The sequence below is a fragment of the Ursus americanus genome, chromosome 7 (assembly GCF_024610735.1).
Source record: "Ursus americanus isolate L20-20 chromosome 7, mUrsAme1.1.p, whole genome shotgun sequence".
Taxonomy (NCBI): Eukaryota; Metazoa; Chordata; class Mammalia; order Carnivora; family Ursidae; genus Ursus; species Ursus americanus.
Window position 1 is genome coordinate 57,259,657 of NC_142133.1, and position 24,662 is coordinate 57,284,318.

Here is a 24,662-nt window from a genome sequence, read left to right on the forward strand (position 1 = left end):
TCATTATCATTACAGAAAATTCTTCTGAAGAGATTACTGTCACATGATCCCATGAAACGACCTAGTGCATCTGAAATACTGGAGACTTTGAAGATGTGGAAGAATGTTGTAGTGAAAAACGAACGAAGCACATGTTAGAGCCCTTCTAAAAAAGTATCCTCCTTTGGATATTCAATTTTTTGGTAACTGTCTAAAATCTTCTAGGGACTACTGATGATATTTACCTTCTATTTTCATCTTTACCTTAATTTTTCACTACGTTTTAGGAAAGTTTGAATCTTTTTTTTTTAACTTCAGAAACATTCATACATTTGCCTAATTTTCCTGGCTCATCTCCTTATTATAAACATAGGGAGGGAAATCTCTCAAATTTTTATATCAATTAGTGAATCAATCAATTAATAAATATTTATTAAGTGTTCACTCTTTCTAGGCCAAAAAATATAAGATCTGTCCCTGTCTTAAATAACTAACCAACTTGTTAGAGAAATATGGTATCCATAAAAAGATAAGTGATATACAATCATTTTGGGAAACAATTTGGTCTGATCTGGGTGAGTTGAAGGTGTACATACCCTCAAAGCCATCAATTCCATTCCCACTTGCATGCCTACAAGAATGTTCATAGAAACTCTGTTTATAACAGCCAAAAGAACAAAAAACAATGTCCATCACAAGAAGAATGGATAAATAAATTGTATTTTTTCCACACATTGTAATACTGTATAGCAGTAAAAATGAATGAATGACAAGCTAAATATCGTAACATGATACATCTCCTGGGAACATAATGTTAAGCAAACAAAGCAGGTTACCGAAAATATAGACAGAAAGGTTTTTTACATAAAGTTCCAGAGAATGATAAATGAAATAATTTTGTTTAGAAATGCAAACAAATATGGTCAAACAATAAAGGGAAAGAAAGGAATAAGAAATATTAAATCCCATAGTGGTTCTCTGAGGAGGGATGGAAGGTGAGGGAGATCCGGGAGGTCAACTGCAAAGGTAACAGTTCACTACGTTTCCTTAAGCTGTTGAGTTTTTTAGAACTAGAAGCTTGATCTGATTCTGGTTCAAATTTTTTCCCAAGAATGCTGCATCAGTGATGCTGTATACCTCCTTTGGTATCACGTCAGGAGGGCTATGTTTGGTTGTTCCACTTTCGGTGATCTGAAGATTGATCGGTGGGCTCTGGGGGTGTCATGTACTATCAGGTTTCCTCTGCATCTTCCGCATAACGGTTTTGGCAACCATTGATGATTGTCGCTTGGATCCATTATTTCATTAGGGGTTGCAAAATAGGGATTTTCAGATCCCATCAAACCTCTTTGTCATCTGTGATTCTTCTATAAAGAACTTAAATGGGACAGATGGAATATTTATTTTTAGAATGAATTGGTGCCCTGGCAAAGTCCAAAGGTGACAAATGAGGTTTTTGTTTTTTGAGCAGGGGTGTGACCCAACCAGTTCTTTGAAACAGTGTGCTTGGAATGGGTTGGAGCAGGAAGAGACTATATGTGGAAGACCAGAATGCTGAGAGGCTGTGCCGGCCTGGAAAAAATAGTGGGGTCAGAACCAAGAGGAGCTGGTAACTAATTGTGAGGATTAATGAGAAGGTACACAGCAGGCTTCCAGGCTTGTTTGAAGGCGAGTGGCTGGATTAGGATGCCATTACAGGTAATACAGACCTCAGTCAAATTAACCCCCAAAGAGCCACACATACTTGAGAGCTATTTTGTCTCACATGTTTATCTATTATACAGTTTTTCATTGGGGTTTAAGCCAATAGCGAGGCCACCACACGTCTGCCTACACGGTGAGGTGAACACTTTTGGGAAGTAAAATGTGAGTTCTCACGTGGAGACGCCATGTTTGTGTTGCTGCCAGAATATTCAGGTGAAGATGTAGAGCAGACCGTAGGAAACACACACTAGGGACACGATGGAAAGGGTGGAATCGTACGCAGAATGACGTGTATGTTATCTGGAAGCAACCCCTGCAGCTCAACTTTGAATCCAGGGGATTGCCAAGGGAGATCATATAGAGGAAAGCAGGCTGAGGGACAAAGTATGGCAGACAGTCCGTTCGGATATTTACTCTTTATATCGAAATGTCCACCCAGTCCTCAATGGCTGTGATTCTGTATCTGTGACTGTGGCCTATCCTCAGCCTACATTTCCTCAGAAAGGTCTCAGATGAAGGGACTGCGGTTGATTGATGTACGGTGGCCTCACTGTTTAAACTCTGACTAAAAACTGTGTAATAGGTGAAACTGTGAGGCAAATATCTCTCAAATAGGTGTGGCTCTTCAGGAGTTAATTCAAGACCTGTATCAGTTTTCTATGACTGCTGTAACAAATTACCACAAACTTGGGGGCTGAACACAACACCCATTTATTCTCTGACCATTTTGGAGGCCGGAAGTCTGAAATGAGTATCACTGAGCTAAAGTCGAGGTGTTGGCGGGGCCGTGCTCCTCTGGAGGCTCCCACTCCATGACCCATGTTCACTGTTGCTTGACTAAGCCCCCACCACACAGGTCAGCTGTGTTCCTTGAACAAGGTTTTGCACTCGGTGGCTCTCTACTATGGTTTCTACCTAATATTCCCTTCAAATCTTTTTTTTTTTAATAAAATTTTACTGAGATTTAATTCACATACAATTCACCCATTTAAACTACACAGTTCAATGGTGTCAAGTACGTTCAGAGTTGTGCAGTCATCATCACAATTTTAAAACGTTTTTGTCACCCAAAAAGAAAACCTGTACCCGTTAGCACGCATTCCTCATCTTCCCCCAAAGACTAATCTACCGCTAATTTACTTTCCATCTCTATAGATTCGCCTACTCTGGACATTTCATTTAAATGGAATCATACAATATGTGGTCTTTTTCACTTAGCATGAGGTTTTCAAGGTTCATCCATGTTGTGGCATGGATCAGTACTTCATTCCTTTTTATTGCCAACTAATCACCAATTATATGGATATATCACATTTTATTTATCTATTCATCAGTTGATGGACATTTGGGTTGTCTCCACTTTCCTATTATGAACACTGCTACTATGAATATTCATGGACAAGTTTTATGTGGACATGTTTTCATTTCTCTTGGGTGAATACCTGGGAGTGGAAAGGCCGGGTCACATTGTCACCCTCGTAACCTTGTGTATCCAGGTTATGTTTAGGACCAAATTCAGTGTGATTTCATAGTGTTCCATCATCTCCACTCAGAATGAAACTTCTCCCTAGGACTGCTATTGTTCAGTACCTCAGTATTAAGCTCACCAATTTGCCTTGGAGCGCAGTAATCCCTACGTGGCTCTTTCTGTGAATTTCTGGAAAGCAGGGACAGGCTCTCTCATTTTTGTATATCCCAAGGCAGTGAGTGTACTGCCTTGCATAAGGCAGGAACTCTGTAAGTGGTTTTGAACTGGTGGGAAATAAAAGTATTAAGAATTTCATATGCTTGAATCTACAAAATGTGTGTAATCCTAAATAATCTTCACTTTCAAATTTCAACAATTAAATGGCAAATAACACTTAAAATAAAGGTGTTTAAAGCAAACCAATTTCGTATGTTAAAGTCTGTTTATTTTGAATTATAGAAGCTCCAGTATTTTGGATTTATATTAAGAAAATGAAACACTTTAGAAATTATAGGTAGGACTTTGAAAACAGCACAATATAAATAAAAGTAAATGACAACATGACATGTTAAAATTTAAGTTTCAAATTTCACATAAAGTTCACTGAAGCAAATTCAAATTCACTAAAGCAAATTTAAAACTTCAATGTTTTGCTTCTGCTGGTTTTCATTATTGTTCTTATGAAATCAACAAAGACATATTAATAAAAATAAATTTTTACTCATATTGAAAGCCTGTATTTTTGTCAACGGATGGGCATGGAGGGGTATTTCCCACACTCCAAGGTAGGCCTATTTCTAGCCCTTGACCTGGAAATGCAGACCAGAACTCTGTTGGAGTCACAGATTCCATCAAGGTTCTTTGCACATTCTCAGCCTAATTATGCATTAACATATTAAAAATACTTTTGGCCACTAGGCGGTGGGAAGATTCCTCCACAGTCAGTAACAGGAGAAAAAGCAGCTGCTGCCTAACTCTGTTCTGTCTGAAACAATCCACGTGATTTGGGGAATGACCGCATGAATGTCAGGATACTGGCTGAAATGACAGGAAAATATCTAACTGTAATTCCAAGGAAAGATGAACTCCTTTGTTTTAGCTATTGATTCAATTTCATTGTTTTTTAAGTGAAAAAGTAAATATTCAATAGTATTATCCAACTGTATAAACTCTAGTATTATATATAGGTATATATTTTCATAAAAATAATGACTCATTTTCTGGATGAAGAACAGAGGCCTAGAAGTTAACTAGGTTAGTGCTTTGTGAGCTCTGCTGCGTCTCAGAATCAAGGGTAGTAGTGCTCAGGCCACACTGACCAATTCCATCAGAATCTCTGGGGGTAGAACACTTGTATTTTCCTTTTTAAAGCTCCCCAAGCTAAACGTGAGAACAAACGAATTAGGTCACATTAGTTCAGAGGCTGATAGAAGTTGTACTATTGATTATCTTAACGCAAATATAGGTTGGCTTTTGCTGTGTTTTTGAGTGTGTGGTTTCTAATAAGGGGAAGGAGGGTGATCTCTTGCTCAATGGTACTGAAAGGTGAGCTATAAAATTGTACCCCAGAATGTAACAGCACTCTGTATTTAACCTGTAGCACTAGTCCTCATCCACAGGTGCTTATCAGACTCATTCTTAGAACTTCAAAATAAATAGATATCCAGAAATTATCCTAGACCAGCTGAATCAAAATCACTTGGGAGGCACTTGAGCTTGTGAACCTTAAAAAAAAGTTCATGATTTTTTATGCGAAATTTTGGTTGAAGATCTTTAGAGGAGTGCCACATGGTATGTCCTTAGCTACATTTGGTAAAGTTATAGGGAGGCAGATTTTAGGAAAATAACTTTAAAAATCACATAGAGCGACCCAGCAATGGAATGATCCATTTTAAGGCAGCAGTAAGCCCTCAAGGGCTGGAAGAGTAAAGGCACAGGTTGGGTTGCCAACTGCTGGGAATGTTGTCGAAGAGCTCCCAAATTTAGTAAGCAGTTGGATCACCAGGTATTTAAGGTTACTCCCAATTTTTAAGTTTCATTAGCCAAAACCTACAATCGCTCACTTACAATGGATACTCACATTGTCATGAAAACTCATGATTTTGCCAGAAGTATCATAATTATTTCGTTTCTAAAACTGGCTAGAACGAAGTAGCGTTCATGGAATGCTGCCTTTGATACAGTCTTACTGAGGGGAATACATTTCTTTCCTCCTCATGCTTGCATGGAAGGAAGGGACTTTTTCTTGCTCCTTGGGAGACAGTGGTGTGGGAACAAGCTCCGTGAATCCTCATTCATCCCCTCTCGACAGGTGTCTCATCTGATGAGTGATTCTAGCAGCAGGAACTCAGCATGTGTGGCCCAGCCCCCTGGTGGGTTCTCTCACCTTGAAAGTTGAATGGTCTCAGAATGCAAAGGTGGGCTCTATCCCTGGCAAGGCAGAGGTCTGCAGTTGTGTCCAGGCAGAGAGATATTTAAGGGAGCCTTACAGGAGATCAAGTCAACCTTGCTCTCCCCTCCAGCTTCACTGATAATAAAGCTGACGTTTTGATCTCTCTCTGACTCCTATGTCTTATTTCTCAATTTGTTCCAAAGTGAAGAGGGGAATAAGAGAGTTACCTGTTGGTATCCTTAAGCCCAATAAACATCACAATCCGGTCATACATTGTAATTGCCTGTGTCTATAACACTTGTGTCCTGAAATAGCATTCTGTTATGTTTCTGAAGTCGATGAACAACTATAAAGTACAAAGTACTTCCAAAGTTACAAAAAGAACACAACATACAAAAGGCCATCTTTCTTTACTAGCATAATTTGGGAATTCTAACGCTCAATTGTCTATTTTTAGGAAACAATAACATTTTCCAAGTTTCTAACTTTATTGAGAATAATCTTAGTCGTGATCTGCAGAAGTTGGTCCTGGGCAATTTGAAGAGAGGTCGTCTTTATCTGTGATTTATGTGAAGAAAATAAAAGATTAATACAACTTGTATAGTAAACTATTCCAGAAAATTATGTTAACATAACATGTGTTTCATAGCTGTGTTTGCTACTTACTCAGTGAAACCAGGAAAAGATACAACAAGAACCAATAAGTCTTTACAGTCAAGCACAAGGTCCTTAAATTCAAGTTAACAAAGCCAGCTTGGGCGAATGTATTAGAAGGGAAAGTACTCGGCTCTATAAGACACCTGGCCAGTTTTAAACCCATTTCTTTCCTTATGATAAAAAAAAATGGAGTGGATTTCAACATTCTGATTTTTATTGTTCAGGGACAATATCTAACTACATAAAATCTAGTTCTAAGAATTTTAAATATTTTTCAAGTACTATAGCTGAAGAAGAATATTTAAAAATAAAGCACAAAAACAAATCATCATCCCCAAGTAACTAAAAAATTCTTCCTTTTGAAACAGAAGACTGAAAAATTTCCTTCTGTACATGAATTTTCTGAAAAGTTAAAAGCACCTTTAATAAGGCCTCAATTAATGGGGCGCATGGGTTGCTCAGGTGGTTAAGCATCTGCCTTCTGCTCAGGTCATGATCTCAGGGTCCTGAGACTGAGCCCCTTGTTGGGCTCCCTGCTTAGCGGGGAGCCTGCTTCTCCCTCTCCCTCTGCCCCCACTCCCCAACCTCCCTTTCCTGCCCCGCTCGTGCTCTCTCTCTCAAATAGTTTTTTATTTTTTTAAAAAGGCCTCAATTATTTCTATATCCATTATTGGTTTAAGACATTGATCCCACATTGCCATTTGGATGGAATAAGTAATTTCCATTGTCTATGGGGAATGTGACTTTCACACACACATATACACAGACACGCACACACGCACAAAATCAAAGTTAAAAAGAACATTTGTGTTCAATATTTTTAAAAAGTACGAGGTATCCTCTTACCTTCATAGGCTGTTCCACACCAAATACAATACAGATGTTCTTCTCTTAAATACCCAGTCAATATTTGTAATTTTTCCAGTACCTAGATATAGGACATAGGCACATTAGCAGTTCAAACTGAACAGAATCTTGGTTTTCTGGTCTTTTGGATCCTGCCAAATTAGCCCAAGGCTATAAATCTTCTGCTACTCTCTTAACCAAGTAGAAGTGTGAAGGGCAGAGTATATTAGAACATGTCCCAGTTTATCAGCCACCCTGATATTTTCACAAGTCTGCCAGACACAAAGAGACCACTTGTTAACATTTAGAAAATAGGTTTGGGTTGGCTCTATTTTAATCAGCATCTTTTAAAGACCCCTTCTACTTTCAAAGAATCTTCCTCCCTGGTGGGATGAGAGTGAACACTGCCTCCCTTTGTCCTTAAAGTTCTCACAACGTCCTCTCAGTTAAGCGGAACACTGGTTTTTCAAATTGTAAATGTTTCCTACAAAATGTTCATATACAAATAACCATAGAAGTGTGATTCCTTTCTTGAATAATCTCCATTTCCTTTGAACTGTGGGTTTTTTTTTTTTGCTTTGTTTATGGGTAAAGGAGGTATTCCTATAGAATTACTTCCAGAAGTTTAACAGGCAACAAGGTAGAAATTAAAATCATTGACATCTGCAGTTCATCCATCATCCAAACTGAAGCTGAGATGAGGGTGCAAACTGAAGCTAAAGGAAGAAATTATATAAAGTTTTGGTTTGGGGTTAATAAAATAACCCTATAATGTCGTGGTTTTCAACAAGGGCTGATTTTTCCCCTCAGAGATATTTAGCAATGTCTGGGGACATTTCTGGTTGTCACAGGGGGAGTGGAACTGGCACCCGCTGGGTGGAGGCCAGAACAGCGTCCCCCAACAATTGCCCGGCTCAAAGCGTTAACAGTGCCAGGGCTGAGACACCCTGCTCAAGGAACTGGTGGCAAAACATACACTTAAGTCTTCACTCTTATATTCATCTTCATCTGGCTCTTTTTCTTCCTCCTTCTCTTCCTCAGTCTCCTCTTCAAGCCCCAACCAGTACCATGCTTCCCTGGGAACCTGAATGTTCTGAAAATGGGAGAATTATTCCCCATTAAACACAAGTATGTTCATGTCAACATGAATTCCTATTCTTTCAGTTCAGTATTTACTGAGTGTTGCTTCAAGAGTTGAGCACTGTGCTGTATGACCCATGGGGACGAAGACCCAGTTGGAATACTGTCCCCAAGTTGCTGCCAGTCTAGTGGGGAAAAGGCGTCATGGGTATACATACCCTAATGGGCATAAAATAATACATATAAGCTAGAAATCTTAAGTGTCATGACACAGACACAAAATAAAATGCTACGAAAATATAGAAAAGTAAGAGATTGCTTCCGGCGATCTATTTACATATGGGGGAAATTTTACAAATGTTTTTGAGACTTTAAATAAAGTCACTTTATTTTGGTGGAAACATCAAAATAAAAAATAAAAGCAAAGTAAAATAAAAGAAACAATAGAATTTTAAAAACCACTCACATCTGAAATAGATAGTAATCTACCATGATTTTACTAGTTAGGGACACAAAAGGTACTGAATATGGACTAAAAATAGGCTATTCTGGTTAATCAAATATTCTGGTGAACAGAATTTCCAAACGCACCAGCTCTGAGTCATCGATACTCAAACAAGCATAGAACAATCAAATATAGAAACGTTACTTGATGCTCATTGGGTAATTCAGACCACTCTGGTTCCTGCAGAGGACAAGTCACCCTGAGTATCGGTCATCAAACATCAGTAGTGCGTGTTAAATGAAGGCTTTACTGGAGAGCAGGCTAGATACACCCGCTTGGAGTTCTTTTCTTTCTTTTTTTTCTAATTAGAGGACAAATCACACCAGGTGCCAAAAAAGTGTTCCAAACTGAACACAGGTGGAAGGCTTGCCTTCTGAGTATCCAACTGCCGGCAGGCACGCTGGCTTCTCCTCAGGTCCCCTTCCAGCTTCACTTCATCTTGCTTATGTTTAAATCGCAGTCTAAAAAAATAAATCAATTAAATCAATCAATCTATCAATCAATCAGTCACAGTCTCATTGAAAGAAGGCAACAGTCTACTAAGAGTCCGTATTCTCTTCACCCATTTTATGTGCCCAACTCCCAGAAAACATACCACGGTAAAGACAAGAGGAAACCCGACACAACACGAGTACGAAGTGTTACCGAAACTGCTCTGCGGCTGTTTCTTCAGCTTGGTTTTTCATGTGAATCTTTCTCCTGTAGCTTTCTAGTTTTTCCTCTGCTTTCCGCTTCAGCAAGGCCTCATGACCAAGGCCGCTTTTCCCTGTTCAAACGGCAAACTCTGCTGAGGAACCTGCTGGCTTCACACTTTAAAACACGGCAACTGACATATTTGCCAATGACACACAATTCTAACTGGAGAACAATCACTCAAAACCATTTGACATGAATGACAGGAGAAAACAGTAGAGATGTGGTTTTTTTCTAAGCCCCAGCACACGATTTGATTTTTACAAAGATTATTAGTCTGCTCTCATGTGATAGTCATGCTATATAAAGCTTTTTAAATTGGGAAAACAGTATCAACTGTCATTCTTTCATATAAATGTACTGAACAAATAAAATATATATATATATTTTTAATTCATCCGAAGTATTTAGAAAAACACTGAATGCATAAATCTGTCTTCGAAGACTTTTAGGACATTTCAGTGGACAAAAGGAGTTTTGCATTTTTAATGGTCACAGCAATTTTTCCCCATATTTTTATGATTTGAATATTATTTTATCCTCACTAAATTTTTATTTTTAGTTTAAAAGATTTAGAAGTTTAAGAAACATCTTACTGAGGGTTTCCTATGAGAAGAACTGTAATAGTGCTACCATTAGAAAAGTATTTAATAAGCAAATATATGTGCTAGATCTAAGCATAAGTTATTATTACTGGTAAATATGCTCAAAAATAATTATATACCTGTTTTGACGTTGAGAGGAATTGGCTCAACAATACCATCTCCTAAGAAAAGAGAACAAAACAAACTACTTTAGAAACTCTTCCGCAAGCTACAGGTGAACATGGTGTGCAACGGTACGATGTTCTACACATACCCCTCCAGCTTCAGTGCCCCCTGAAATGGAAAACTGACTATAATCAACTACCTCCCTTGCCTTTAAACACCTGCTCCTCAGTGAGGCCGACCCACAGCCTCCTATGCCCTCGGAAGGTAGGGTTTCCAGAAGTGGAAACACTGATACTCTATGTCCAAGAGGGTGGCAGCCTCCAGGGAAAGCAAAGCTTTGCTAGGTGAGAATCAAAGCCATTACAGTAAAGAAGAGAAGAAGAAAAAGGCAGCTTACTACAAACATATGGCCTCTCCATCTTAATAAACAGTCTCACTTTCTAATAGGGAAGAGAGAATTAAGCTTGTCCAACCAGATGTTCATTTAGGCAGCTGCCGCAGGTACAGAGCGAGCAGGGCAGAGTCCTGCCATCCTCCTCAATGTCACTTCACCGTCCTTTGGCCTTTGCACTCCTCAACCCTTCTCTCATCACCATTCTTAGCTGCTGCCTTCATTGTAAGTCTCATCCATCCCAGAAGTTAGCGCCTTCAAGGCTGAGCTGGGCTGATAAGCAGCTCTTGAGGGCAAACGGTTGTCTAAAGTGGCGTAGGAAGATGAAAGTTCTCTATGTGCTTGTTAGCATATCAGAGACTAGTTAAGTTGTTTTAATTTCGGTGTAGATGGATAAAGAGTCGTCTCTGGTACTCATCAATACATCACCATTTGGTGGTTAGGAACACCTGCTTCTGTCCAGACAGAACTTACCACTCTTGCCAAGGGCCTGACCACTTTTATAGCCCATCTTTTGGAGCAGAGCAAACCCTTTGTTTTCATGGCCTAGTGCATTCTTCAACCCAATGTCACGTCTTTCTTGTTCTTCTTCTTTTAAACTCTTCTGCCTATTTTTCAAATTAGCTTCCTGTTGCTTTTCTTCTTTTCGACGGGCCTCTCGGATTTGCCTCAGCATTGGCAATCCTGGTCTGATGTCTTGTCTGAAGAATAAGCGAAAAGGTGATTTTAGATGAGTACATGAAGTTTTCTCATAACTTTGCTACTTACTCAGTTGACACTACTTTAAAGTTCAGTAACTCTATGATCACCTTTGTTACTATTGATATTAGAACATAATCACTGACCTCTGAGAATAGCTGTTTTAATAAAAATAATGAAGGCTGGTGCCAGATTGTAGGAAACTAAAGGAAGTACAGAGCTGAAGAAACAGTAGTTTTACACTATTTTTCCTAGGAGGTTGGAAATAATAAAAAGCAAAGTTGAATACAAGCTAGAAGAGACAATCAGATAAAATAAAGCAGAAGAGTAAATTTCCTTGGAAGAGGAGAATAACAAGAACGGAGGGCAGAAGTCACATATTTAGCATTAAAAGGGAAGTACAGGCTCCTAGTGTCTTTGTATGAAAATGTAGGAGGCGTTCCCATTAAGCAATAAAACTAACTTTCCAACTCACACTTAAAGCGATGCCAATACTTAGGAGTCTCCTACATAGCATTACATGAGCTGTACACATTTACTTACTGGACATTAATGAAGGAGTCAGACATATAGTCCTCTTCTTCTGCCATGTTCAACGTCATATGGCAAAAGTATCTATAAATCAAATAGGATAAAGTAACAATACCTATTACTTTAGTTTATAATGGAAATAGACCTTTCTCTGCAGCTCTCCCACATATTCAGGTGCCTCCCAACATCCTTCTGTGTGAAGCCCCCCGACAACTCACTCTCTTCCACACCAAGCCTCCTTCATTCCCTATTATTTTCAAATGAATGTCACTACAACCTGCCCATTCCTGACCTCTTTTAAACCTCTGACAGGTCTTTCTCTACAACACCCCTCCTTTTTCCTATAGTTGTGATCATTGCTTTAGTTCAGGTATTTCTTTCCCACCTAAACTATTACAACGACTTCCTAGTTGGTTTCATTGCATTTGGCCTCTCCTCTTCCAATCTGTCTCCTACACGCTCTTCAGAGTGGTTTTTTTTTTAAGACCTTTTTTTTTTAAAGTTTATTTATTTTTTTAGTAATCTCTACACCCAAACGTGGGGCTCAAACTCATGACTCTGAGATCAAGAGTCACGTGCTCTTCCCACTGAGCCAGCCAGGTGGCCACCAGAGTGGTGGTGGTGTTTTTGTTTTTTTTTGTTTTTTTTTAAGCAGGCTCCCAGCGGAGGAGCCCAATACAGGGCTTGATCCCAGAACGCCGGGATCACGCCCTGAACCAAAGGCAGACGCCCAACGACTGCGCCACCCAGGTGCCCCAGTTTTTTTTTTTTTTTTAAACACAAGTCAGGTCATTTAATCTGTTTCAAATCCTTCAATAAGCTCTACCTTGTAGGCGCTGGAGGACCAGTCACTATAACATGGTAGCACGAGGGATCCTTCATAATCTGATCCCTGACGCTCCTTTAGGATTCAATAGTCAAGTCATATGGGCTTCTCACTGCCCTCTGAACATACTACAGACATTTCCTTCCTCTGGGGCCTAGGCTACCCTCCTTCATAAAGTCTGTCCTGACCATTCCAGGCCTTGCTCTACAGCACTTCATGTTCAAGCTGCTCATTTGGAATTTGATACAGTTAACACCTCACTTACATGGAAACGTTTTTCAGGAGAGTTTCCATCCAAAACAGTTAAAATCATGTATTTTCCCTTACAGGGGTAGAATAATTATCAAGAAAAGTGCATCTCAAACTTTATTATGTATAGGAATTGCCTCAGGTTCTTCTCAAAATCCAGAGTCTGATTCTGAGCTAGAGTCTGAAGTTCTGTATTTCTACTAGGCTCCCAGGTGGTATCAATGCCGCTGGTCCAGTAGCTAGTTACAAAGGGTGGTCATTTGTTGCAGTGCACATACACTGTTTTTGCCTGCATGCCATCCTTTCCTTTGGGAACCCAGCCCTCCGCTCCATGAGGTTCTAGTGGAGGGTGGCAATCTCAGTACTCTATACTCCCCTGGGGACTCCCAGTTCTGGTACACTATGTCCCAGCAACAGAGGAGATGATGAGCTAACCAGGGCAGAGAAGCATCTCTTTCCTTACATGATATGAATAAACAGATTGTGGGGGAAAAGAGATCCCTCCACTGGGGTTTCTGAACTGGAAGTATGTGAAGCTGGGCTCCAAAAGGCCATCTTCCTGGCCATATGAAGAGATCCTATTCTGCAGAATGAAGCCAGATAGAAAAAATGGACAAAGGTAATCCTAAAAGCAATGACTCTCCAACTCTAGCTCCTAAGACCCTGATTCCTGTAGCTCTTTCTTTGATGCTGTGATCTAACATTCTTCCCTGCTACATGGGCTAATAAATTTCCTATTGTTGGAAAAGGGATTCTGTCAACTGTAAATGAGAGTATGGACAATTACAAATGGAAAAGTATTACTGTACTGTTTGTTTGTTTTGGGGGTCTGTTGTTTTACAATTTTTAATGTATATCTTCCTTACCAGGCTGTAAACCCCAAAGCGAAGTTCCCTATATCCCTACCACTGTAGCCCAAACATCATAAATTCTAAATGTTTAGCTATGATAAGAACAAGAAGGGTTTTTACTTTGCGATTTTGTAATAAGAGAATACTTTTCTCCCTAGGTCATCATGTCTTAAAACAAATATACAGATAATGACTTTTTATGAGGTAAACACTCTTGTAACCAAGTGATAGCCTCCAAGATGGCCCCCAATGATTCTTGCCTCTTGGTTTTCCACCTCCTTGCACAGTCCCCTTCTACAGTGACCAGGATTGACTGTAACCAATAGGATATTGTGGAAATAATGGAGAGTGACTTTTTGGTCATTAAAGACACTACAGCTTTTAGATCACTCTAACTCTGGTTAGATTACTCATGCTAAAGAAAGTCAGCTGTCAAGTAGTGAGGACACGTAAGCAGCCCTATAGAAATGTCCACACAGGAAGACCTGAGGCCTCCTGTTCACAACCACTACAAATGGGAGCCACATGATTCAGACATATTAAAACAGAGCCTTGAGCCCCAAACCTTCAAATGACTCAGCCTGAGTCATCTTCTTAAGAAAGTCTGAGCTAAGAGCACCTGTGTGGCTCAGTCGTTAAGCGTCTGCCTTCGGCTCAGGTCATGATCCCAGAGTCCTGGGATGGAGCCCCGCATCGGGCTCCCTGCTGGGAGCCTGCTTCTTCCTCTCCCACTCCCCCTGCTTGTGCTCCCTCTCTTGCCGGCTGTCTCTATCTCTGTCAAATAAATAAATAAAATCTTAAAAAAAAAAAAAAAAGTCTGAGCTAAACTACTAACAGATTCCTGATCCATAGAAACTGTGAGATAATAAGCGATTATAGTTATTTCAAACTGCTAAACTTTGGGATAACTTATTATACAGTATAAAAGATAATATAATCCATCACCCATGTCATGACCCTTGTCAGCTACCCAGGAGCCCTCTTTGTCCCTGACCAATTGTATCATTTTCTTATTTTTCTTCATAGTTTCACCAGCCATGTGTACTTTTTAAACATTATCATTTTTTCTTATTATAATAAGTTAAAATATGTAAGATTATACATAGCATTTGTGGTAATTCACCCACTGTCTCTAAACTTCAAATTCTTCATTTCTAATAATAGTATTTTTACACATAATGGTTTAGTGCCTACCCAGTATCTCAAACATTTTTAGCCCATTTAATCATTAACAGCTATATAAGGTAGGAATAGTTAGTCCAGCTTTTTAGTTGGAGAAATTAAGACTCAGTATGGCTAAATGACTTTCTCAACAGCACAAAAAATCCAGGTCTCAGTGCTCTTGCTAATGCAAACAGGATTAGATTATTTTTAAGGGACCCATTCAGCTCTAAAGTGTTAGGCTGATCTGAATAGAGGCTCCAGGTTTTTTTTTAAAACTCCCCTTTGTGGGTTACAATATACTTTAGCATCATCCATTTGCATCAAGCATAAAGATAAACTTCCTAAAGCGATAATCCAGGCAGAGATGATAGGTGGCTTGGACCACAGTAACAGCAGTGGAAGTGGTGAGAAGTGGTCGGATTCTGGGTGTATTTTAAAGGTACAGCTAACGAGACTGGCTGATAGATTGGAGGCGGTGTGTCAAAGATTACTCCAAGGCTTTTGGTCTGAATACCTGAAAGAATGGAGTTACCAGTTTTTGAGAGTGGTTAGACGGTAGTAGGTCTGTTTCGGGTGAGGTTTGTTTTGGCAGACAGCGGGCAGGGAGGCGGCAACAGGAATGCTGCTTCATACCTACGGAGAATCCCATTACACATCCGAGGGGAGAGAAGATCTAAGTAGCTGGACATACAGTAGAAACCTAACAAAAAGAAGCCTCAGCCTTCCTCCCTCCCCCCGCATCCCAGGGGCCGATTCCTCCCTTCTCGCGTCCATCCCAACTGCAAGCATCCCGCCGACGCGACGACTCCCGGGTGGGCATGTAGGTGAAGGTGTGATGGGTTAGTCACAAGAAGCACACAGCCCACCCCTCTTACCATTCTATCTGGCATCTCCACCCCCTTACCTGGCAGCTCTACTCGCCCGGGGCCAGCTTGCGAGAGCACGCGCTGCGCCTGCGCCTACCTACCAGCACTGGACTTCTGAGCCTCAGATCCCACCTGGGTTTCCCAGCGAGCAATCAATTGGAAACCTGTGGCAGGCAAACCTAGGAGGATGTAACTAGTGCGCTTGCGCAAAAACCACCCTTCCGCGCATGCGCTCTCCTTTCGTTTCCTGCTGGAAGGAGTGCGGGAGGCGGGGCATCCGGGTCGTTTGGCAGATGCTTCTGGCCCCGGAACTCAGCTGTTCGGCCCCTGCCAGACTAGAAGGTGAGGCCGCCCCCCCGTCTACCGTCAAAGCATGCACGGTGACACGCACACACCCCTGTCTGCCTGTACGTTTTCAGAGGGCTGGAGAGGAAAATCGAGTTTGTAATGAACATTTTCCTTTCACAGTCTCCGGGCTCGGTTCCGGGCCACCGTCACCTGTGGTTGACAGCCCGAGTGGCCCTGGGAAGGCCTGCGGTGGCCTCTTGCATTTTCCCTAGGCCCGGCACTAAGCTACGGTGGTCCTCCGAGTAGCCGGGTTGACCCAGACCTGCAGCGCGCGCGACATCTGCGGGCTGCATTTCCCCTGGCGCCCGGGGTTGCGGCTGAAGCTTCTGTCACGGCGATGTGGCCTCCCTCACCCCATCCCCATAGGAAGGCTTTTGGAGACTTCCAGTGTGACATCTTTATGCTGGGAGTTTTGACGTCCTCCTAGGCCAGGGGAGGGTAAGGGTGCTGTGCACGGAGCAGTGGGCGAGGGAAGAGGAGGATGGATTGTCAGGCCCAGCCAGTGTTTGATCTTGATGGTTAAGTTTTACCATTTATGGAATGAGTTAATGACATGTGTTTTGCTACGCATTTTTCTTCGGGAATAATGCCTTATTTGCTACATATGTATTTTAAGTACGCCCAACGAGGGGCTTGAATCCACGACTCCGAGTTCAAGAGTCGCGGGCTCTACTGACTGAGGCAGGCAGGTGTCCCGTTATTTACAAGATTTATTTTAAGTTTCCTTTTACCCTTTTTTCCTTCTTCCTCACCAAACACGACTTTCATTTATGTTTGTTTTTGTTTTATGCTGGCCCTTTAGAATTAGGTTCTTGGGTTTTGCCTTAAAGAAATTATGTAAATTTCCCCCAAATGAAATGAGAGGAAAAGCCGTACTTTTAATTTCTTAGTGGTTACATTCATTAAGCTTGACTTTTAACATTAAAAAAATCCTTACAAGTATGTTTTAATTTGTTAAGGTGTGACTTTTAAACTTCAGTAATGGAACTAGCGCACAGTTTATTGCTAAATGAAGAAGCTTTGGCTCAAATCACTGAAGCAAAGAGACCAGTTTTTATCTTTGAATGGTTGAGATTTCTTGATAAAGTCTTGATTGCTGCCAACAAGGTATGGTATTTTTTTTTTCCAGCTGGGTTTACATAATTAGGAGTATGATATGTTCATGATTTGTGAAATAACAAGCATTATGTGTTGGAAAGGTTTTGGGTCACTTATGGAATTGAGAATGTAACACTGGAATAGGAGTTTTTGTCTGTCCTTTTTCTGTTTTGTCGCAAAACCTGAGTCTCTTTTTAACCTAGTTCTTTGCCCACTTCATGTCTCTGTATGGACAGTTGAATGTGACTGGAGAAAAATATGATTATGTGACTAACGTCATTTTAAATTCGTTTATCTGCAACTTCAAATGGTCCCTCAGTGTTGTCTAGCAATCCCAATATCTTTACTTATCTCTCTGAGGTGTTATGATACGGTTTTTTTTTCTTTCTGTTTTCTTCTTCCTGCATAGTCTCTTTTATCCTAGTTGCTTTTCCTTATGTATATATTTTATTTTCTCTTTAAAATTAGATACTTTCCTCAAATATCTGATGATGTTTGGCATCTGTTCAAATTAAAGAATGAGTAGTAAGTTCTCTGGGCATGATGAAGTTCATTAACTGTGCTTCACTGTAGGCTAGTCCTGTTGTTTGAGGAACCCCTGACGCTGGTATCATAGGTTTCTCTTAGCTACTCATTTCCTGGAAGAGACATTTCTACTCTAGTGTCCTAGGGTGTATCACCAGCTGCCTAGTTTCTAGGAGCTGGGGAAGAAGACTAGGGACTTCAACATCCAGTATATAAACTTTCATTTAACCCCCGTCTTCAGTGCGGTTTTCCCAGCCCACGGCTGTGCTTGAGTTCCCTAAGTCCAGAATGGAGGAGAGACGTATGAGTCTTACAGCTTCTAGACTCTCAACCATTTCCTCTAGCTCTAGGCAGAACTAGAGGGAGAGCAGGAGCGCTCCCTCCTGCTTTTGCAAACAACAACAAAACAATCATGGGCTTTATGGGATTCTGTGTTGTAAGTTGGGTCTCTTCTCAGCTTTCCCTATTGGGGATACCTGGCTTCTATATTTTCTGTTGATTGTTTTCCTGTTTTCTTTGCTCTTGTAGATTTGTGTTTTTTGTTTTTTGTGGGTTTTTTTTTTTGGTTGCCCTTTAGTATAGTTTTAGTAGCATTTTTGGAGATACAGAGTTAATGCGTGGATTCATTCACAGTCCTTAGCTCAAAATTTCTGTTTTCTCTTAAACCCCTTCTAAGTGAGTATTTTTTGTCTACATTCCACTGAAATGGCTCTTGTCCAGCCATCAGTGATCTCAGAGTCTTCCAACCAGTGGTCAGTATTCTTAGTTAACCATCAGCAACTTTTCATATAGTTGATCCTCTACCTTGAAACACTTACTAATTTTTAATTTTGTTGTGAAATTGAAAAATACAAGAGTATATACAAGTATTTATTCTTCAATGATATCATAATCTCATGATTTTTACTACTGTCTATACAATAATGACTCCCAGATACCCAACTACATCTTTCTCTCTTAAACAGCATCTCAAAATTAACATATTCAAACATATTCAAAGCCAAATTCTTGATTTCCCCAACCCAAATCTGTCCTTTTCCTAGTGCTCATCTTCCGAGGAAATTACCATTTCTTCCTTCTGGTTGCTCAGGTCATAAACCTTAGAGTCATTCTTGATTTCTCTTTCTCAAACTTCACATCATATTCATCAGCAAGTCCTACTGGTTCTATCCACCATGTATGTCCAGAATTCAATTATTTGTCATCATTGCCGTTGTTCCCACCCTCATCTCTCATCTGGATTTTTATTCCTAAGTGTTCACCATGCTTCCAACCATGTACCTTGTAGAGTATTCTTTGCTCAGTATTCAGAATGTGCCTGTTAAAACATTCTGATCGCGTTCCTCTTGTGCTTCAAATTCCTACTTAGAATGACAGAAAATTCTTACAGTGGTATGTAAGACCGTATATAATCTGGTCCCTTCTACCCTTCTGATTCATCTTCCACGACTTCCTCTCTTTGACTCTGGCTGTTTTGTTGTCCTCAGCTAAGCAAGCTTCCACCTCAGGGCCTTTGCCCTTGTTCCCTTTGCTTGGAATGTTTTTCTCTCAGATGTCTGCATAGCTCACACCTTCACTTCTTTTCAGAGAGGCCTTTTCTTACTAATCTGAACAAAACAGTAAGAGTTCACACTATTCATTTGTTTATTTGGTGAACTCTGTCTTTCCCCACTAGAGTATAAACTCATAAGGGCAGAGACTTTGTCTGTTGTGTTCACTGTTTTATCCCAGTGCCCAGAACAGTGCATGGCATATAATAAGTGCACAGTCAGCATTTCTTGAATGAATGAATGAACTCTCAGTATTGATTACAAGTATACCTGAATTTTTCTTTTTATGCTGTCTATGGCTCTTAAAGTTTCTTTCAGTTTCCTTCAGTTACCTATAACTTATGAACTACTGACTTTGCTTTTACAGGACAGTCTTGCTAGGTTCTAAGACATCAGTTGTCCATACACCCAATATTTTACATCCTTTGACTGTTGGTTTCATAGTAAGTTAATGTGGAAACTTTTTGGATCTGGACTAGTCACTTTTATTGGTAGCTAACTTTTTGGCATTGGAGTGGAATGAAGGATAAGATTTAATCTAGGAAAGAATGGTTCATTTCTTAACGAACTTTTCCTTACCTTGAAAATTTTCATTTATGGTTTTATGCCTAATGTAATCTAGATTTTAACTGTTAACTGTTATTTTTAATTTTGATTAAAAGGTAACAAAAGCACATATAAGAAAAAAACTGATAATGTTCCTTATTTTTTTTATAACAGACTGATGTAAAGGAAAAGCAGAAAAAACTTGTTGAACAATTAACTGGATTAATAAGTAGTTCACCTGGACCACCTACACGAAAATTGTTAGCTAAAAATCTTGCAGCTCTTTATAGCATTGGAGATACTTTTACGGTTTTTCAAACACTTGATAAATGTAATGACATTATCAGGAATAAAGATGACACTGCAGCATACTTACCAACAAAACTGTAAGTACTTACTTTGATGTTTTGGGTTTTTTAGAGTAACTTATCTTAATAAGGGACTACTGATCATAAAGACTCCCAGGTCAGTGGAACCTGTAGCGTGTGGCTTGACAATGAAAGCTCTAAGTAGTCTGGGGGAGGGGTTCTTTTTCAATCTATGTTTCATCGCCACTGGGACTTTTAGCAAACAACAGAGAATTGGTATGGTGTCAGCAGTTTGCACAGAGGTCTTTCGGTAAATTTGGATGGAGAGAATATTCTTGTCTGGGACACAGAGAGAAGTAAAGAATTTCTAGGTGATGAGATTGAGGCAGGCCTGGGCAAACTAGCCCACAGGCCAAATCCATCCTGCTGCCTATTCTGTAAACAAAGTTCAATTGGACTATAGACATGCCTGTTCATTTAGGTGGTAGCTGCTATCATGTTATAGTGGCAGAATTGAGTAGCCGAGACAGAGACCATTTTGCCTGCAAGCTTGCGGACCTTTAGCTTAAGGCCTTACCCAACTCCTGGCCCATACTTGCGGTTTGGGTCAAGGACAGACATTTTCAGAGCAAGTCTTAAGGCTAATGGCTATGGGGTGCATCCTATGAAAGGGTCAAATAAGAAAGCCAACAGTTATAGTACAGTGAGGAGTGTTGTCAAGGAGAAAAATAACTCACCTGTGGCATACGGGGAGAGCAGTGTCAAGGAAGACTTCTCAAAGAAGTGTCAGACAAAGATCAACAACAGGGAAGCCATGGAGGTTAGTCAAATAAGTAGTTAAGATGGGAAGATGGATGTGATAGGCCAGGGATTGGCAAACTTTATGAAAAAGAGCCAGGTAGTAAGTGTTTTTGGCTTTGTGACTATCCATCTCTGTCACAACTACTCACCTCTGCCACAGATTGTGTGTAAATAAAATAGCTGTGTTCCAGTGAAACTTTATTTACTGTTCTTATCCTCTTATATTCCTAATAAGAATACAGTTAGTATTTGTTGCGATTATAAATAAACAAGGTGTTTTTGAAAGTTGAGAATTAAGGATTTGTAACCAAAAGTGTCCTGCACCAATACAAATTGATTTCTGAAAATGAGAAAGGTATGAAATTGAATTAGTAACCTGAACAATGACCGGTGAAGACATCATTTCTTATAGGGCTGCAGTGGCTTGTGTTGGAGCATTTTATGAAAAAATGGGGAGAATGTTAGGAAGTGCATTTCCAGAGACAGTGAATAATCTTTTGAAATCTCTGAAAAGTGCAGAGGTAAGTTTTATAACAAATATTATTTAAATGTTTTGCTTGTGGCAGGAGTTAGATGTCAGTAAAAATATATGTTTGCCTTTTTTTTTCTGTCACTGTGGTACTCATACTGCTTAGCAAGAAGGTAATTTAAAATTATTACTTGCAAAAAAATATTACTTGCCCCTTCTTTAATGTATATTACCTTATATTTCAGTGGGAAGGGAAAGAATGCTTTTCCTAGGCAAAAATTGGTTTACCTATTATTTTTTATTTAGCCCTGTGGATATTTTTGCACTGCCATTCTATTTTTGTGCCACAGCTAATGTATTAGTTTCCTAGGGTTGCCTTGGGTAATTAATGACCACAGTGACTTAAAACAACAGAAATTTGTTGTCTCACAATTCCGGAAGCAAAAATCCAAAATCAGGGTGTTGGCAGGGCCATGCTTCTTGGGAAGACTCTTGGGAAGAATCCTTTCTTGCTTTCTTCACTTCTAGCGGTTGCTGGCAATCCTTGGCGTCCCTTCGTGTTCCTTGGTTTGCAGGTGCATTTCTAATTTCTGCCTCTGTTGTTACATGGTGTTCTTCCTGTGCATCTGTGTTCTGCATCCAAATTCTTCTCTTCTTGTAAGGATACTAGTGATTGGATTATGGCCCACTGGAATCGAGTATGACCTTGTCTGTATTTAATTTCTTATTTCCAAATAAAGTCATGTTCACAGGTAATGGGGCTTAAGACTTGAACTAATCTTCTTGGAGGACTCTATTCAATTCACAGCAGCTAATACTGAGTAAAAATAGTTTTATTTTGTCATGTCAGTTTGGTGTTACTTCCGAAAGTTCCTTATCAACTTGGTGTTCACTAAAACTAGACCAAGGCCTGGACTCTCATAGTCTTAATTCCTTCGTCTCAGAAGGCTGAAGATTTCTTGGACAACACCTCTTCTGGGAACTATTTGTTTATTCATTTATTATAAAACTATGATTGCAGACATACTGTGAGGTAGTAAGCATATAAAGATGAACAAGACATGGTCCCTGACCTCTTAAAAGCTTATAGTCTAGTGGAAGAGATCTGTGTTTGAATGAGTATGCTCTAAGAAAGAACCAAGTACTGTAAGAATATGAAAACAAGTTTGGATTAGTTATCAAAAGATGAAGGCTTAGTATAGCTCTGTGACAAGTTTTTAAATGTGTTGGATGGCTCTTCTTTTAAATGGTTTATATTACTTCTTAATTATTCTTTGCTTAACCGTTCACATTCTGAAAGTTTGGACCCTTGAGATGTGATATTGAAGTTTCTGAAATTGTTTTCTTTTTTTTTTTTAATAATTTTTTTATTATGTTAGTCACCATACAGTACATCCCTGGAGAGATAAGGACCTTCCAAGATCGCCAGACACTGAACAATTTCGTAACCATGAAACCAGCCCTACAGGAGATATTAAGAGGGGTTTCTATAAAAGTAAAAAGGCCCCAAGAGTGATACAGAACAGAAAGTTACAATCTATAGAAACAAAGATTTTACAAGCAACATGACATCATTGAAATCATATCTCTCAATAATCACTCTCAATGTGAATGGCCTAAATGCTCCCATAACGCCACAGGGTTGCAGATTGGATAAAAAGACATGACCCATCCATTTGCTGTCTACAAGAGACTCATCTTGAAACTAAAGATACATCCAGACTGAAAGTGAAGGGATGGAAAACCATTTTTCATGCCAATGGGCCTCAAAAGAAAGCTGGGGTAGCAATTCTCATATCAGACAGATTAGATTTTAAACTAAAGACTGTAGTTAGAGATACAGAAGGACACTATATTCTTAAAGGAGGTATCCAACAAGTGGATATGACAATTATAAATATCTACGCCCCCAACAGGGAAGCAGCTAGATACACAAGCCAACTCTTAGCCAGAATAAAGAGACATATAGATAAAAATACGTTAGTAGTAGGGGACCTCAACACTCCACTATTAGCAATAGACAGATCCCCTAAGCAGAAAATCAACAAAGAAATAAGAGCTTTGAATGACATACTAGACCAGATGGACCTCATAGATATATATGTAGAACACTACACCCCAGAACAACAGAATACTCATTCTTTTCGAATGTACATGGAACATTCTCAAGAATAGACCATGTTCTGGGTCACAAAACAGGTCTCAACTGATACCAAAAGACCGAAATTATTCCCTGCGTATTCTCAGACCACAATGTTTTGAAACTGGAACTCAATCACAAGGAAAAATTTGGAATAAATTCAAACAAATGGAAACTAAGAACCATCCTGCTCAAGAATGATTGGATAAACCAGAAAATGAAAAATCAATTTAAACAGTTTATGGAGACCAATGAGAATGAAAACACAACGGTCCAAAACCTATGGGACACTGCAAAGGCAGTCCTAAGGGGAAAATACATAGCCATCCAAGCCTCACTCAAAAGAATAGAAAAATCTAAAATGCAGTTTTTATATTCTCGCCTCAAGAAGCTGGAACAGGAACAGAAGAATAGGCCTAACCCACTCACAAGAAGGCAGATGATCAAGATTAGAGCAGAGATCAATGAATTAGAAACCAGGAGCACAGTAGAGCAGATCAACAGAACTAGAAGCTGGTTCTTTGAGAGAATAAAGAAGATCGATAAGCCACTGGCCAGACTTATCCAAAAGAATAGAGAAAGGACCCAAATTAATAAAATTATGAATGAAAAGGGAGAGGTAACAACCAACACCAATGAAATAGGAAGGATCATTAGAAACTTTTATCAACAGCTTTATGCCAATAAATTAAACAACCTAGAAGAAATGGATGCCTTCCTGGAAACCTATAAACTACCAAGACTGAAGCAGGAAGAAATTGATTTTTTAAACAGACGGATTAATTATGAAGAGATTGAAGCAGTGATCAAAAACCTCCCGAAAAACAAGAGTCCAGGGCCTGACAGATTCCTTGGGGAATTCTACCAAACATTCAAAGAAGAAATAATACCTATTCTCCTGAAGCTGTTTCAAAAAATAGAAACCGAAGGAAAACTACCAAACTCCTTCTATGAGGCCAGTATTACCTTGATCCCCAAACCAGGCAAAGACCCCATCAAAAAGAATTACAGACCGATATCCCTGATGAATATGGATGCCAAAATTCTCGACAAGATCCTAGCTAATAGGATCCAACAGTACATTAAAAGGATTATCCATCAAGACCAAGTGGGATTCATCCCTGGGATGCAAGTGTGGTTCAACATTCACAAATCTATCAGTGTGATAGATTATATCAACAAGAAAAGAGTCAAGCACCATATGATCCTCTCAATAGACGCAGAAAAAGCATTTGACAAAATACAGCATCCTTTCCTGATTAAAAC

The 24,662-nt window shown here is 39.7% G+C and overlaps 3 protein-coding genes across 10 annotated transcripts in view; 2 read left to right on the forward strand and 1 right to left on the reverse strand.

Annotated features, from left to right (window-relative positions):
- The window catches only part of EIF2AK2 (eukaryotic translation initiation factor 2 alpha kinase 2), a 35,817-nt gene extending 32,243 nt beyond the window's left edge, over positions 1–3,574 (forward strand). For both annotated transcript variants that reach the window (XM_045809072.2, XM_045809073.2), the window contains exon 16: positions 16–3,574. In XM_045809072.2, the coding sequence (XP_045665028.1) occupies positions 16–138 (123 nt within the window). In that variant the 3' untranslated portion in view covers positions 139–3,574. The remainder of the gene's footprint in view (positions 1–15) is intronic.
- GPATCH11 (G-patch domain containing 11) lies at positions 2,618–15,810 on the reverse strand. 5 transcript variants are annotated; one of them, XM_045809076.2, is made up of 10 exons: positions 15,650–15,810; positions 15,278–15,378; positions 11,668–11,739; positions 10,900–11,126; positions 10,049–10,090; positions 9,277–9,397; positions 9,002–9,092; positions 8,023–8,139; positions 7,047–7,128; positions 2,618–6,101 (listed from the first exon to the last, which is right to left on the reverse strand). In XM_045809076.2, exons 3-10 carry the CDS (start codon positions 11,724–11,726, stop codon positions 6,046–6,048), a joined length of 795 nt encoding a protein of 264 aa, XP_045665032.2. In that variant the 5' UTR covers positions 11,727–11,739; positions 15,278–15,378; positions 15,650–15,810; the 3' UTR covers positions 2,618–6,045. The 5 variants fall into 5 exon arrangements, with proteins under 5 accessions (XP_045665032.2, XP_045665031.2, XP_045665033.2 ...); XM_045809075.2 differs by having other exon boundaries at positions 15,260–15,378; XM_045809077.2 differs by having other exon boundaries at positions 15,260–15,378; positions 15,713–15,789.
- A 56-nt stretch (positions 15,811–15,866) lies between these two features.
- Positions 15,867–24,662, forward strand: part of HEATR5B (HEAT repeat containing 5B) — a 102,429-nt gene continuing 93,633 nt past the window's right edge. For 2 of the 3 annotated variants that reach the window (XM_045809079.2, XM_045809080.2), the window contains exons 1-4: positions 15,867–15,953; positions 16,919–17,066; positions 19,853–20,064; positions 21,200–21,308. In XM_045809079.2, coding sequence (XP_045665035.1) covers positions 16,941–17,066; positions 19,853–20,064; positions 21,200–21,308 — 447 coding nt within the window. In that variant the 5' untranslated portion in view covers positions 15,867–15,953; positions 16,919–16,940. Of the gene's footprint in view, positions 15,954–15,997; positions 16,019–16,918; positions 17,067–19,852; positions 20,065–21,199; positions 21,309–24,662 lie in introns of those variants that run through there. The other variant, XM_087863732.1, reaches the window with a different exon arrangement.

What these genes read in the sequence shown, in the direction of transcription:
- GPATCH11 (XM_045809074.2), bottom strand. Translation starts at nt 11,726, where the DNA reads ATGACGTTGAACATGGCAGAAGAAGAGGACTATATGTCTGACTCCTTC. An exon ending in TCAGGCCCTTGGCAAGAGTG is followed by an intron (nt 10,091 to 10,899) that starts GTAAGTTCTGTC and finishes CTCTTTTCTTAG; the next exon opens with GAGATGGTATTGTTGAGCCA. An exon ending in GTGTGGAACAGCCTATGAAG is followed by an intron (nt 6,102 to 7,046) that starts GTAAGAGGATAC and finishes CATAAATCACAG; the next exon opens with ATAAAGACGACCTCTCTTCA.